General features: G+C 40.0%; 1 protein-coding gene across 1 annotated transcript in view; it reads left to right on the top strand.

Moving 5' to 3' along the window:
* Positions 1-1,226: 1,226 nt before the first annotated feature.
* Positions 1,227-14,759, top strand: part of LOC115082080 (vomeronasal type-2 receptor 26-like) — a 75,487-nt gene continuing 61,954 nt past the window's right edge. The window contains exon 1 of the mRNA XM_029586345.1: positions 1,227-1,441. Coding sequence (XP_029442205.1) covers positions 1,227-1,441 — 215 coding nt within the window. The remainder of the gene's footprint in view (positions 1,442-14,759) is intronic.

Below are 14,759 nucleotides of genomic sequence, written 5' to 3'. Positions count from 1 at the left end.
GCCGTTGAAGCAGAGAGCTCTGCTGGATGTGTGAAGTATCAGTTTTTCTTCTCTCCTGCCGTTGAAGCAGAGAACTATGCTGTATATGCATTGAAAGTGAAGTATCAGGCTTATTTGATTTGGGGTAGTAACCGCCGTAACAAGCCAGCTACTCCCCACTTTGTGAGTGCGAACCCTCTTTTCTTCTCCCCTGCCGTTGAAGCAGAGAGCTCTGCTGGATGTGTGAAGTATCAGTTTTTCTTCTCTCCTGCCGTTGAAGCAGAGAACTATGCTGTATATGCATTGAAAGTGAAGTATCAGGCTTATTTGATTTGGGGTAGTAACCGCCGTAACAAGCCAGCTACTCCCCTCTTTGTGAGTGTGAATCCTTTTTTCCACATTTCCTCTTGCTGTTGAAGCTTAGAGCGATGTTGGAGTCACAGTAAGCATGTGTATGTTTATTTAATAAGGGTATTGTCTCCAGGCAGTAGCCATCATTCTGGCGAGTCACCCACTCTTCATTGGCGGCCTCTTGACTTTATGGATCCACAGTGTTTATCCCACGCCCCTTTGAAGTCCTTCACAGTTCTGGTCTTCACCACATCCTCCGGAAGGGCATTCCAGGCATCCACCACCCTCTCCGTGAAGAAATACTTCCTGACATTGGTTCTGAATCTTCCTCCCTTCCTCCATTATTCCAGTAAAAAAAATGATATGATAAATCATGTGTGAAGTCTGAAAGTTTTGTGTTATATGCAGTGACCTTGGCTGTGTCTTGTAAGAAATTAGACATCCAGTAGTTCCTGATGTCACATATTCAATGCAGAATGCTGTTAATTAGTATTATTTACTTCTCATCAAACATTCCAACCAAATTAATATTTGTCTCTCTGTTAATGAAGGCATTCTGTAAGGTTATATTTAAAAACAACTTATATTTAATGTTAAATATGCAGGTCAGAGAAGATTTCTCTTGAGGAGGGACCTTTGTGCAACAGCGTCCAATAAGCCTCACATGTTGTCCTCACAGCTGCTGGATCTCATCTACAAATAGAGAGTTCACCTCATTGTCAGCATTGCTGTTTTCACTTATTACGTCCACACAGAGAGTTTTCTATTTATTCATTTCTCTCTTTCATTCAAAGAGCAGCAAGACCTGTAGAGCATCCTTCAGTATGCTCAACAATTAAGTATAGACTAGGAAGGGAATGCATTACCATAGTATATTGTATTTTACAACTTGAAAGATGGGAATTCTTCTGATTCTTATGTTATTGATGCTTTATGATGACCTGTGGAAGGTCACTGAGTGTCGATGTCCATCAAAACGCCGCAGGTGGTTATTAAAAGGATTCCACAGAACTGGGGATGTTCTTATTGGGGGAATTATACATGTGGATCATTTTCATCCAACTGAACAACGACTCTTCACATCTTCTCCCAAAATAACAGCAACTCCCAGGTAAGTAACATCATGGCTCAGTTCCTTTGTGTGAGCTTTTTAAGAAGTACTCACTGTCATCACCTACAAATATACCTGCCACTTTACAAGGGGATACAATGGGTTAATAATGATCTGAGTGTTCACTGCTCCAAATCACAAACTGCTTATATATTATTTGTCATTAAAAATATTCACTGTTCAGGAATAATGAGAAGAAAATGCCCAGGTAAAGTCTTAGAAACCACATGATCAAATTTTAATATCTGTTAACATTTATTTTTATGTTGATTGTGTGTTGAATGAAAAATAATTTTCTCTGATTTTGTTTTTAAATGTGCCACTTACTACCTTGATGGCGTGCCCCCTAGTACTTATATTATCCAAAAAGAGTAAATAAGTGTTTCAAATTTACCCATTCAAGACCTTTAATGTTCTGTAGACCTCTTCATATCCCCCTTCAACCATGTCTTCTCTAAAATGAACAGCATAAACATCTTTAGCCTTTCTCACAGGGGAGCTGTTGCATCCTCTTTATCATTTTGTAACCCTTCTCTATACTTTCTCCAGTGCAACTATATCTTTTTTGAGATACGGCAACCAGAACTACACACAGTATTCAAGGTGCAGTCTAAGCACTGTGTGATACAGAGGCATTATGCCATCCTCTGCTTTATTTGCCATCCCCTTCTTAATGGTTACCAACCTTCTATTTGCTTTTTTGACCACCACAGCAGATTGAGCTGACAATTTCAATGTAATATCAACTAAGATGCCCAGATTTCTTTTTCCTGGGTGATGACTCCTAAAATGGAATTTAAAATCGTGTAGCTTCAGCATGGGTTGTTTTTCCCCTATATGCATCACCTTGCATTTGTCCACATTATATTTCATCTGCCATGTGTATGCCCACTTTTCCAGTCTCTCAAGGTCCTCATTTAATTTATCACAATCTGCTTGTGATTTAACTATTATGGATAATTTTGTGTCATCTGCAAATTTGATCACCTCACTCATCGCACCTCTTTCCTGACCATTTATAAATATATTAAAAAGCATGTGTCTAAGTACAGATCCCTGAGGTCCTCCACTGTTTACCTTTTTCCATTGTGAAAACTGACTATTTAATCCTACAGTCTGTTTCCCATCTTTTAACCAGTTTGTAATCCACAAAAAGATATCTCCTCCTATTCCATGACATTTAGTTTTCTTAGAAGCCTCTCTTGAGGAACTTTGTCAAATACCTTCTGAGAATCCAAATACACTACATCTACCAGTTCACCTGTATCCACATGCTTATTCACCCCTTCAAAAAATATAGCAGATTTGTGAGACAAGACTTCAGAATTGAATTGAGGAAGAATGCTAAATGTGATCTACTTGGATTTCAGCAAAGCTTTTGATATAGTCCCACATAGCAGGCTTGTGAATAAAGCTATGCCACCACTTTAGTCATGAGCTCCAAGGTGGTGGCATGGATTACAAACTGGTTGTCTTATAGGAGACAGCATGTAATGGCAAATGGAACCTGCTCTGAAGAGAGAGCCATATTAAAAGGAATGCCACAGGGTTAGGTGTTGGGACTGGTTCTGTTCAATATCTTAGTGAACATCATTTCTTAAGGGATAGAAAGTAAAGTTTGTTTATTTTTGGTTGATACTAAGACCTGCAACAGTGTGGACATCTGGGATGCATGACTCTGTAGTATGTGATGGGGGGTAAAAGACTGATATGCATGGACCAAGAGAGGGATCTTGGGGTGATAGTGTTTCAGGATCTGAAGATCGAGAAGCAATATGATAAGGTGGTAGCTAAAGCCAGAAGAATGCTGGGCTGCATAGAGTGAGGAATAACCAAACAGAAAAATGATGTGATAATGTCCTTGTACGAGTACTTGGTAAGGCCTCACTTGAAGTATTGTGTTCAGTTCTGGAGCCTGTATCTCAAAAAGGATAGAGACAGAAAAGTGTGACAAAAATGGTGTTTAGTCTGTATCAGTTGTCTTATGAGGAAAAGCTGAAGGATCTGAATATGTAGACTCAGATAGAGAGGAGATGCAGGGAAGATACTGACCTTCAGAAACCTAAAAAGTTTCAGTGATGTATAGACTTAAAACCTTTTCCAGTGGAAAGAAAAGAATAGAACCAGTGGTCACAAAATGAAACTCCAGGGGAGACGACTCAGAACCAATGTCAGGAAATATTTCTTCATGGACAGGGTATTGGAGGCCTGATATGCCATTCCAGAAGAGGTGGTAAGTAAGAAAACAGTGAAAGAATTCAAAGGGGTATGGGATAAACACTGTGGATCTCTAAAAGCTAGAGGATTAAAATGTGATAAACTTGCTGGTACGGCGGTTACTACCCTTAGCAGGAGGCATGGAGATTACTACCCTTACCAATATTATTTTATGCTTTTAATACAACACAAAATTGCTCCATGCTTATACAGCACGGGGAAAAGAGGAATTGGATTCAGACAATCACTGAGGGCCCCAACTTCCATGGTCGGGCAGACATAAGGGAAAATAAGCAAACGTGAGGGAAAAAGAGAGGATTGATTCTATGGCCAAATCTTAAATGGAATGAAGAAAGTGTTCATGGTAACTTGCTGGTGTGGCAGTTAGTACCCAAATAGCCTTGATACTTTGGTACAACACAAACATTTCTCTCTGCTTCGATGGCAGGGGTAAAGGGAAATTGGATTTAAACAGCAACCAATGAGGGCCCCAAATTTTATGGTCTGGTGAACTGATTAGCATTGGAGTAACCTGCACAAAGCAGCAGTTAATACCCTTAACAGAAGGCATGGGATTACTACCCTTAACTAATAAGCCTTGATGATTTTAATGTAATTACAACATCTCTCTCTGCATTGAAGGAGGGGGGTGAGGGTAGAAAGAAAGTAGATTTTGTTTTTAGAGATAACCAACAGGAGCACAGACATTAAGAAAATAACACAGGACTGCTTCTATGGCAAGGTTCATAAGTAAAATACATCAAGCAAAACTGGCTAATACATTGGGGTAACCAGGATGGTGCAGCAGATACTACCAAGGAAAGCTTGCAATAGGAGCATTTCAGAGAATACTCCCCTGGAGGTTCTGGATTTTTGTTTTCTACCTAAAAGCGTACATTTGGCTTCCAGAGCCTCCCTTCCAAATTTTCGTATGTCATTGGTGCCCACATGTATCACTACAGCTGGATCTGCCCCAGCATTGCCAAAAATCTTATCTAACTGACTTGTGATGTCCGCCACCTTCGCACCAGGTAGCCATTTTACCAGGTGATCCACACGCCCACCAGCCACCCAGCTATCTACATTCTTAATAATTGAATCACCAACTATGACGGCCGACCTAACCCTTCCCTCCTAGGCAGTAGGCCTTGGGGAGATGTCCTCAGCACGAAAGAACAGTGCATCACCTGGAGAGCAGGTCGTTGCTACAGGATCCTTTCCTGCTTCTACAGGTTGATAATATCCAATCACAAGACCTTCTTCCTCCAAGGCAGCACCAGGGCTGCCAGTCTGAAGTTGGGACATGGCTACTATGTCCCTGAAGGTCTCATCTATATACCTCTCTGTCTGCCTCAGCTCCTCCAGGTCTGCCACTCTAGCCTCCAGAGATCAGAATCATTCTCTGAGAGCCAGGAGTTCTTTGCATCGCATGCACATGTACAACTTCTCACCGGCAGGTAAAAAATCATACATGTGACATTCGATGCAAAAGACTGGGAAGCCCCCCTCTTGCTGCTGGACTGCTGCCTTCATCTCAAATTTGTTCAGTTCCTAGTTAAGTTTTAGGTTGCTATGGGAGTTGGAATGTGTTTAATTAGTGTCCTTTAAATGTATGAATGAATTCACTATATGTCTGATAGTGGCCTACAGGGCATAATCAAAATAAGGTGTGGGGAATTCATGAAGTGAAGTGACGTTAAAAGGCTGATTTTTTTTTTTTTTAGTGTGAAAGTGGCACCTGCTTATAAATTAAAGGATGAGCTAGGGGTGGGAGGGTTGGGAAATGCAAACACACTAACTTCTGTTTATTAGCTGCCTTACTGACTATTAAAAGCACAAACACACTAAATAATATTCCCCGTTTACTTCTCCCCAATAAAAAAAAAAAAATCCTAAGCAAAACTTACTGATTCCTTTCAGCCACCAGCAAATGATCCTATCCTATCCTCTCAGTGCTCCCACTGGACTGCACATTGGTGGATCTTAATCTGTGCATTTCATTTTTAGAATGACTGATGATTAAAATGTTGCACTTAAAAGGGCCTAACAAAACAGCAAGGAAGGCTGCTTAATAAAGCCGTGGAGGCAACAATACACAATAAGCAGCCTAATGTCCAAAAAGCAAGTTTATTGTCTAAAATCAAAATATGCAATGAGCCCGACTCCAGCCGAGTTTCGCCCTCTTTCAATAGGGCTGCATCAGGGGAAATTGCATAAGGTAATCTTAAATCTTCATCATAGAGTTGTGAATAAAACCTGTGCAAGGTACATAATTAGGATCCTGGTTCAGTATATAACAGTGCTTTTCTGCAGAGTAAGTATTCAGGATATTAGTGGTACCAAACACTACTATCTCTTTGAGAACCTGATGAAAACGCCAGCGCCGGCGTACTGCTTTTGGAGGGAGTGAAATGCACGCCAAAAGGTGGTGTCAATCAGAAAAATGGGGTGTGACTGTAAGATATCGCGATATCTTACAGTCACACCCCATTTTTCTGATTGACACCACCTTTTGGCGTGCATTTCACTCCCTCCAAAAGCAGTACGCCGGCGCTGGCGTTTTCATCAGGTTCTCAAAGAGATAGTAGTGTTTGGTACCACTAATATCCTGAATACTTACTCTGCAGAAAAGCACTGTTATATACTGAACCAGGATCCTAATTATGTACCTTGCACAGGTTTTATTCACAACTCTATGATGAAGATTTAAGATTACCTTATGCAATTTCCCCTGATGCAGCCCTATTGAAAGAGGGCGAAACTCGGCTGGAGTCGGGCTCATTGCATATTTTGATTTTAGACAATAAACTTGCTTTTTGGACATTAGGCTGCTTATTGTGTATTGTTGCCTCCACGCACTTAAAAGGGCAGCATTTCTTGTTGTGAAATAGGATGGTCATTCTCTTTGTTTAAAAATCATTTCTTCATACATCTTGATTTGATCAAGTGAGATTTTTTTTGTTTGTATACATTTACATGTCTGTCAGGCTGGCTGGTGTACAGAATCTACTATGAGTAGTAATGACTCTGACAACTCAATAGCAGGTAGGGGTAAGCTTGGCACATACATCATTGATGTTTGATAATGAATAGGCAGGAACAGCTTTATTACATCTGTAGGTTACCAGTTGCTCATGTTGATGGTCTATTGTCTGGAGATCTGGTGGTCTTTGTAGCCCAGTTGCAGAAGATCATGTTGTAATTCTCAGGACCCCAGTAATGAGTTGCTTGTTATCCTCCACACAGAACTTGTAGGTACTTACATGTAGATGTGCTGCTGCCTGGCTGCCTGAGGATTGGGTTGCCACTTTCACTTCTGGAGAGGTGGTGTCACTCCTCTTTCTCCTCCATTCCTTCTCCTCCTGCACCTATACTGACAACTCCCTCACACTCTGTCCTCTCTATCTAGCCCTACCCTCTTGTCCTCCTCCTCCTACCCCCTCCCCCTCCTTCTATCCTTTCCCTCCTCCCTATCTCTACTACTGTCCCTACTCCTCCTCCTACCACTCCTCTCCTCCTTCCTCTCCTTTTGCCTCTCGTCCCTCTCCCCACACCTTCCACATTCTATCTTCCCCAACTCCACTCCTCACTATTCCATTCCTGACCACATCTGTCCAATCCTCACAGCTCCTCCCCTCAACACAAAAAGACAGACAGACAAAAAAGACAAGTGCACAGAAACTAACCCTTTTCTTTTGCACATAGATAAACAAAATAGACAAAGGTAAAGGTAAACAGATGATAAACAAGAAACAGGACAATGCATTCAGGTAATAGAATATAGACCTCCTCCAACTATGAAACAACTACTCACCAATACCAAACTCCTCTCCTGCTCTAATTCCTAAAACACCTTCAGAGAGGCAGCTGCAGGAAGCCTGAATATATTAACAAAGAAAATAATGTGCATATGTAAAATTATGCACGACACTTAAAACGACACAACAATGCATCATGTGACATGAAAGAGTATTGCACAATGTGATATTATTATTTACATGTGTTGCAGTATTTTGTCAATTTTTCCAACAATGCCCATTCTTTTTTGAATCGCAGGATGCTAATGCACCATATTTCTGCAATTTTTACCACAGCCTGACAAATTTAGGTGAAAAGTTGCTATTTTATCTGCATCTACAAGAACATTTGACAACTTATTAGTGGACTTTTACACCTGGAAATTATCATGCAATTGATATCAGACTATTGGTTGGGTGGGAAGTCTTGGTGAACTGGAAAGAGTTCAGGGTGAAAAATTAGGATGGTCTTGTTGACCTGGAGAAGGACTAGATGAACTGGTGGAGGTATCAGCAAAATGGTGATTTCAATAATGCATGTATATTTAAAAATATACCTACATAAATGCATAAATAAGCTTTTACGCAAATAAGCTATCAGTTTTTGCACACATAAAAGATACATTTGCATGTTTATAAGTTAGGTAGTAAAAATATGCACATTCAAAGCATTGAAGTACATGTTTCCAATGCACTGCATTTATTCTTGCATAATCAAACATACATGTGTATGTTAGGGGGTGGAATTAGACATTTTATAATCTTTGTATTTTGTTATGCACAAGTTACAACATACTATAGTGGATCTCTTCTCAGTATATGGAGCCCTGCATATCTCTTCTCAGTATATGGAGCCCTGCAGATTTTTTTGAAAGTTATCCTTAAACAGTAAAAATATCTCTACAAAGCAATCAAATTAAAAATATTAATAATTCAACAAAGCAAAAATATAATAAATAATAAAAACTATAAAATATTGACGCAAAATAATGCTGGCACTCACTTTCACGTATCACAACACGACGAGACAGACCCAAAACAATGCATATATTGGGGGATGTTACTTACAAATATCAGAACAGTTTTATGGATGTATTATGGGGAAAAAGAAGTTTGCATTTTTCAACCACTGTGTGTGTCTATCCTTCAGTTTGTCACCCATTTGTCCATCCATATGGATGTTTAATGCAAAAGAGTACCACATATACTTGTGTATCTCATGGATAAGTCGTGGGCAGTTTTGGGGCCAAAAATTAGGAAATTTACTATGACATGTAGATAAGCTGAGGGTAAAACATAAGGGGCTTATGAAATTCTTTGAATTTGATAATTTTGGCAGATTTTACATAGGCCAAGATCTTGGATCAAGCTGATAATCCATATGTTTATTGAATTACCGGTAAATATTACTTTAAACTCTACAGTTAAGTGAAGAATTTTATAAAGGTCAAATCATAATAAGAAACATTTTAATTTAATAACTTAAGAAAATCTCTTTAATTTATTTATTAAATAGCGAAGAACATTCTTATTCAAGTCCTCCAAAACTAATAAAGTGCACTAAGTGTCTTATTCAACCATTCAAAATCCGATTGCTCATCGTCAATATATCCGAATAGATGATGAACTGTTCTTCAGTGATATCAGTATAAACATCGACTTCACTATCACCATCTGTTGTATTATTATTCAATGCTATTCATCTTTTTCTTTTTAGGTGACATTGTCTTCTGAACCAGTCGTAGCTTTTCAGCAACAAATTCTTGATCATTGCTGGTGGAATTAAATCCCAAGCATCCTTACCCATTTTGCTAACAAATCAATGTCTGGTTTCATCAGCTTCCCACCTTTCATTAACTTTTTTTGACCAGAACACATTCATTGTTGTCATGTATTGTATAATAGGTCCTTGAATAGCTTGTTGAGACAGATATCTAATGGCTGGAATAGGGATGTTAGACCACCTGGAATCACTGCTTACATGGTTGCCATTTTCTTTGCATCATCCTTAACATCCTAGGGGTGTGCATTCGGATTGACCGCATTAGTGAAACGCAACTCATTTTTTTTTTTTACTTAAAAAATTGATTCGACATAAACGATCGGATTTCCCACATATCAAACATAGATATGTTCGATATGTGGGAAATCGCGATTGTTGAGCCAAAATAAAAATATAAACCCCCTCACCCTCCTTAATCCCCCCCCCGACTTACCACAACTCCATGGTGATGGAGCGGAGTGAGGACGCCATTTCTGCAATCCTTGGCGAGAAGCATGTGACGTCGGCGGCACGTCGAGTGACGCCGGCGTCACGTGATTCCCGGCTCGTTCGCGCCGGATGGCTCGTTCGGCCCAAAAAGAACTTTTGGCCAGCTTGGGGGGGTCAGGAGGCCCCCCCAAGCTGGCCAAAAGTTCTTTTTGGGGGGGCCTCCTGACCCCCTCAAGCTGGCCAAAAGTTCTTTTTGGGCCGAACGAGCCGTCCGGCGCGAACGAGCCGGGAATCACGTGACGCCGACGTCACGTGATTCCCGGCAAGTTCGCGTGACGCCGCGTCACTCGACGTGCCACCGACGTCACATGCTTCTCGCCAAGGATTGCAGAAATGACGTCCTCACTCCTCGCTCGATCACCAGGGAGTTGTGGTAAGTCTGGGGGGGGGATTAAGGAGGGTGAGGGGGTTTAAATTTTTTTTTTGCACATATGTACATATACCCAACTCATTGGATTTTTTTTATGTCCATATTGGCCGCAAGTGGGACCCCCTTTCGGACATAAAAAATATGAACATAAAATTTTGCTCTGCACATCCCTATAACATCCTCTGTTATTTGCACGTGGAACATATCCTACACTTATAGTGATGGGCATTTTCTTAGCCCCCACGCCTGGTCCCTTATCCCATACATCTCATAGCCACAATTTCATCCCTTCCTCATACATCCAGCCTTTAGGATGAACACAAACAGTTATGCCTGCTGGAATTTTTATGTATTTTAGCATCATTTTCCTCTTGAAAATTACTACAAGGCGCAGTTTTGTGCAATCTGCCATCTTTTCATGACCGGCTGTTTTCACAAATACGGTCTTCTCACCAACGTCTGTTACAGTTCAATTGCCAGGCATATCAAATGCCATTGGTGTTTTGTCCATATTGCCAATGTTATTCATATCAAAGTCATTCTTTTTCTCTACTTAATAATGAATTCATAGAACAAACAGACCTTTTCATCAAGCTTTTTAGGCAGTTTCTGCAAGATCTTTGTTGACAAAGGCCCAATCCATATCATTTCATGAACCGCATACATAAACCAGCCAATGTTGTAAATTGAGTCGTAGCTTCTGTTGCTGAATACTTTTTGACTTTTGCTATTTCAAGCACCCATAGCTGAATGTAACCATTTTGCCTCCATTCCATTATCCAGTCATTCAAATCCTTTTGCATTTTATCAAAAGGTACAACTTTGAAATGTACCACTTTCTTTGACTTTGGCATTTCTTGCAGCTTAGCCTCATTAGTTTTCTTCAGTTTCTTATGAGTTTTTCACTAGTGCCAAATTCTCTCTCAGCTACACAATTTGGGGAGGATTTTAAAAGGTACGCACGTGGGATACATTTGTGCGCGCTATCCGGCGTGCACAAATGTATGCCCGATTTTATAACATGCACGTGCAGCCATGCGCATGTTACAAAATCAGGGGTCGGCACGTGCAAGGGGGTGCACACTAGTGCACCTTGTGCGTGCCAAGCCCTCGGGGAGACCAGCTGGCTTTCCTTATTCCCTCCGAGTGGCCTCGGAGGGAACTTTCCTCCCCCACCCCCACCTTCCCCCCCTGTACCTTTGTTTTAGAGTGCTGTGCCAGCCACAATCCTCTGGCCGCTGTGCCGGAGTCCTCGGCCATGCCCGCCCATTCAAAAAAGCCCCAGGACATATGCGTGTCACGGGGCTTTATGCGCACCGCCGGGCCTTTTGAAAATAGGCCCGGCACGGGTAACCTCCCTATGCGCGTAGGTCTTTGAAAATCTGCCCCTTATTGGTTTCCTTTGCACATTCAATAACCTTTATTTTAAGTGATGGCAGTGTAAGAAGCTCTACTTTACCTTTTACATATCATTTTCCTGAGGGTAAGAAGTAAATAATGTATATTACCGTCCTATAGACATAATATTAGATACAAATTCAATATGCGAGTCATGGTCGAAGCGTTAAAATTTTTGTTTGTATAGGGCCAATGACTCAGTAGTCAATTGTTTGTCTAGCCCAACTTACCAGTAGATATCAGATGACAGTTAAACAGTTTATAATCCATCAAAAAGACCGTGGTCTGCAACATAACACATAATACAGTTAGTATACCATCAAAAATCAATTTAAAACTTATCTGCAGGCTAGGGATACCATTAATATCAGACTGATGATCTCACTCAAATTTTAAGAAAGCAGCAAAGGGAAACTGCCTCCTTTAAAACATCAGAAATGATATAACACATCCAAAAAGATGAACCACCTGGGAAACATTAAGACAAAGTTTAAGTGTCATGACGTCAGTTCCAAACATACATAAATCACCCCAAAAAAACATTCAGATCTAAATCCACATTTAAATTCCCAGGACCAAAAAATTTCAGTTTATAATCTATGGCTGCTCCAATCACAGTAACTGTCAATTTAGGTCACCAATTCACCAGTGTGGAAACACGTGATCAAAAGAAGAACTTGTCAAAAGAATGGTGCATTTCTTCACAATGAGCTACCAATAGTGCATTTGGTCAACTGTGCATTAAACATGAGCGGTGTTCAATTTTATATGTCTAATCATGTGCAATGTGTTCACCACGTAGATGTTTTTACATAGGCATTTAATCGTGTAAATCACATCTGAAGACTGATATGAAGTAAAGTTTTTTAATTGAATCTTATGATTCAATTATGAATCTTACAAAATTACAATCAAATAAGTAGTCTTGAAACATGGCTGATGAAAACCAGCAGGATGAGTTCCATGCTGGATCGGCTGTTGGGAGAAGTCTGAAGGGACAAGTAAATCTCTGAGATTGTTACCTCTTGTATAGATAATTCTGGGAGGTAACTCAAACACCCCATGAATTTGAAGGATCCTCCAATTCTATAAAATGGATTTGTGGATAGCATGAACCTGTGAGGAAAATGGAAGCACACAGGTAAAGTGTGATGTACTCTCATTTGTCTGGGGTAAAATAACCATTCTCAATGACTACTGAGGGTTCGCAGAAAGAGTTTTCTAACTCAAGATCTTGGGTATCCTCTTTTATTTATTTATTTATTTAAAACTTTTTCTATACCGTCGTTAAGGTGGGTACCGTCACAACGGTTTACAGTAAGGCACAAAAGAAATGCTATTAACCTCTATCAGTTTACATAGGTGCCATAATGTTCGGTAACATAGTTTTAATTAATGTTAGTTGTTAAATGAGAGTGAACACTATCATGTCCCATTTGATTCTATAGCAGTTTGAGTCAAGGACTCATTCTTTAAGTAACTTATCCTTTACTGATGAATTCTATGAAAAAAAAAAAACATACACCCTTAGTGATTTCTGTTTGCGTGGGTGTTTTGTCCCTTGCACTTACCTGGTTTAAGCTTTGCATTTCCCTGGATTCTATTCTCCCTTCTCTTTTTGAAAGGCTTGTTTGAATAGCCAAGTTTTCAGATTTTTTCTGAAAGTTTTGTTTTCTCTTTGTAGTCTTAATTCCAACGGCATGGAGTTCCATAAAATGGGTCCTGCTAAGCATAAAGCCCTTTCTCTTACCTGTGTTAGTCTTGCTGTCTTGACTGATGGAATCGTCAGAAGCGCTTTGTTGGCTGATCTCAAATTTCTGTTGGGGATGTGTACGTGAAGGGCTGTGTTCAGCCAGTCTGCGTTTTCGTTGTGTATTAATTTGTGTATGGTGCATAGTGTCTTGTACTGTATTCTTTGTATTCTTTCCAAAAACCTGTTGGAAAGGGATTGTGCTTGAAGTTTAAAATCACTTGAGAAACACAGACAGTGAAGTCATAGAAACTGGCTTAGTGGTAACTTTCTTTTAAGCTTTGAGGTGAATACTAGAAAAATGCAGGAGGATATTGCAGCTAACCGGTTTGCGATATAGAATACTCATGAACTCAAAAGGCATTTTGCATATCAATATGTCAAAAAAACAATATCTTGTGAGAATGTTTATTATTTGTAAACTTAAGTTGACAATTCAGAGGTCAACCAGCTTAAAAAATTGTCAAAAAAGTCTGGACCTTTCCATAAAACAAAAAAAGTCATCAATATAACATTTCCAAATAACAATATGGGACCCAAAAGACAGTCGGACAGCCATTGGACCTCAAAGGAGCCTATAAAAAGATTTTCCAAATCTGGGGCCATGGTAGCACCCATGGCTGTACCACACACCTGTTGGTAAAATACTTTATTGAAAGCATTTTTTTCTTTAAAGCAATCTCTAATAAAGAAATAAAAATATGGTATTCACTGAGGTTGTGTGCATTGTTCCAAAACTTGAGTGGCCACCAAAATGACTTCCTCCTGTGGGATGTTAGAATAGAGTGCTTCAACATCTAATGCAACCACAGTCAGATGATCACATAAATGATTTCAGGGGAAGACATTGCATATGATTAAGACAAGTATGATCAAACACTTCTCATGTTTAATGCACAATCAACTAAATATATGGTTGGTAGCTAATTGTGAAGAAATGCACCATTCTTTTCACAAGCTTCACTTTTTTGTCATGGATTAAGTGTTCCACACTGGTGGGGTAGTGACCTGAGTTGACAGTTATTGTGATTGGAGCAGTCATGGATTTATAAACTGAAATATTTGCGTCCTGGGGGTTTAAATGTGATTTAGATCTGAACATTTTTAGGGGTGATTTCTGTATGTTTGGAACTGACATCATGATACTTAACCTTTGTCTTAATGTTTCCCATGTGACTCATCATTTTGGACAGTTACATCATTTTTTTCCCTCTGCTGATTTCTTGATCTTTGAGTGAGACCACTGGTCCAAAATTAATGACATTCCTGGCCTGCAGATAAGTACTGTTTTAAATTGATTTTTGATGGTATTATGTGTTATGTTGCAGCCCGCAGTGTTCAAGCGCAAGGAGCGCGGTCGCCTCTAAAGCAGGTGATTTGAGCCCTTGAGCCATGGTTTGACTCAGGGAGGAGCCCCAAGACACACCGCAGGATGTAAGCTGGTGCGAGCATGGGTAGCCAGAAGCAGGACAAGGTAAAAGATAAGAACTGAATGTCTGACCCTCAACCGGACC

Source organism: Rhinatrema bivittatum, unplaced genomic scaffold (assembly GCF_901001135.1).
Source record: "Rhinatrema bivittatum unplaced genomic scaffold, aRhiBiv1.1, whole genome shotgun sequence".
Classification (NCBI taxonomy): Eukaryota; Metazoa; Chordata; class Amphibia; order Gymnophiona; family Rhinatrematidae; genus Rhinatrema; species Rhinatrema bivittatum.
This window is presented reverse-complemented; position numbering and strand designations above follow the sequence as displayed.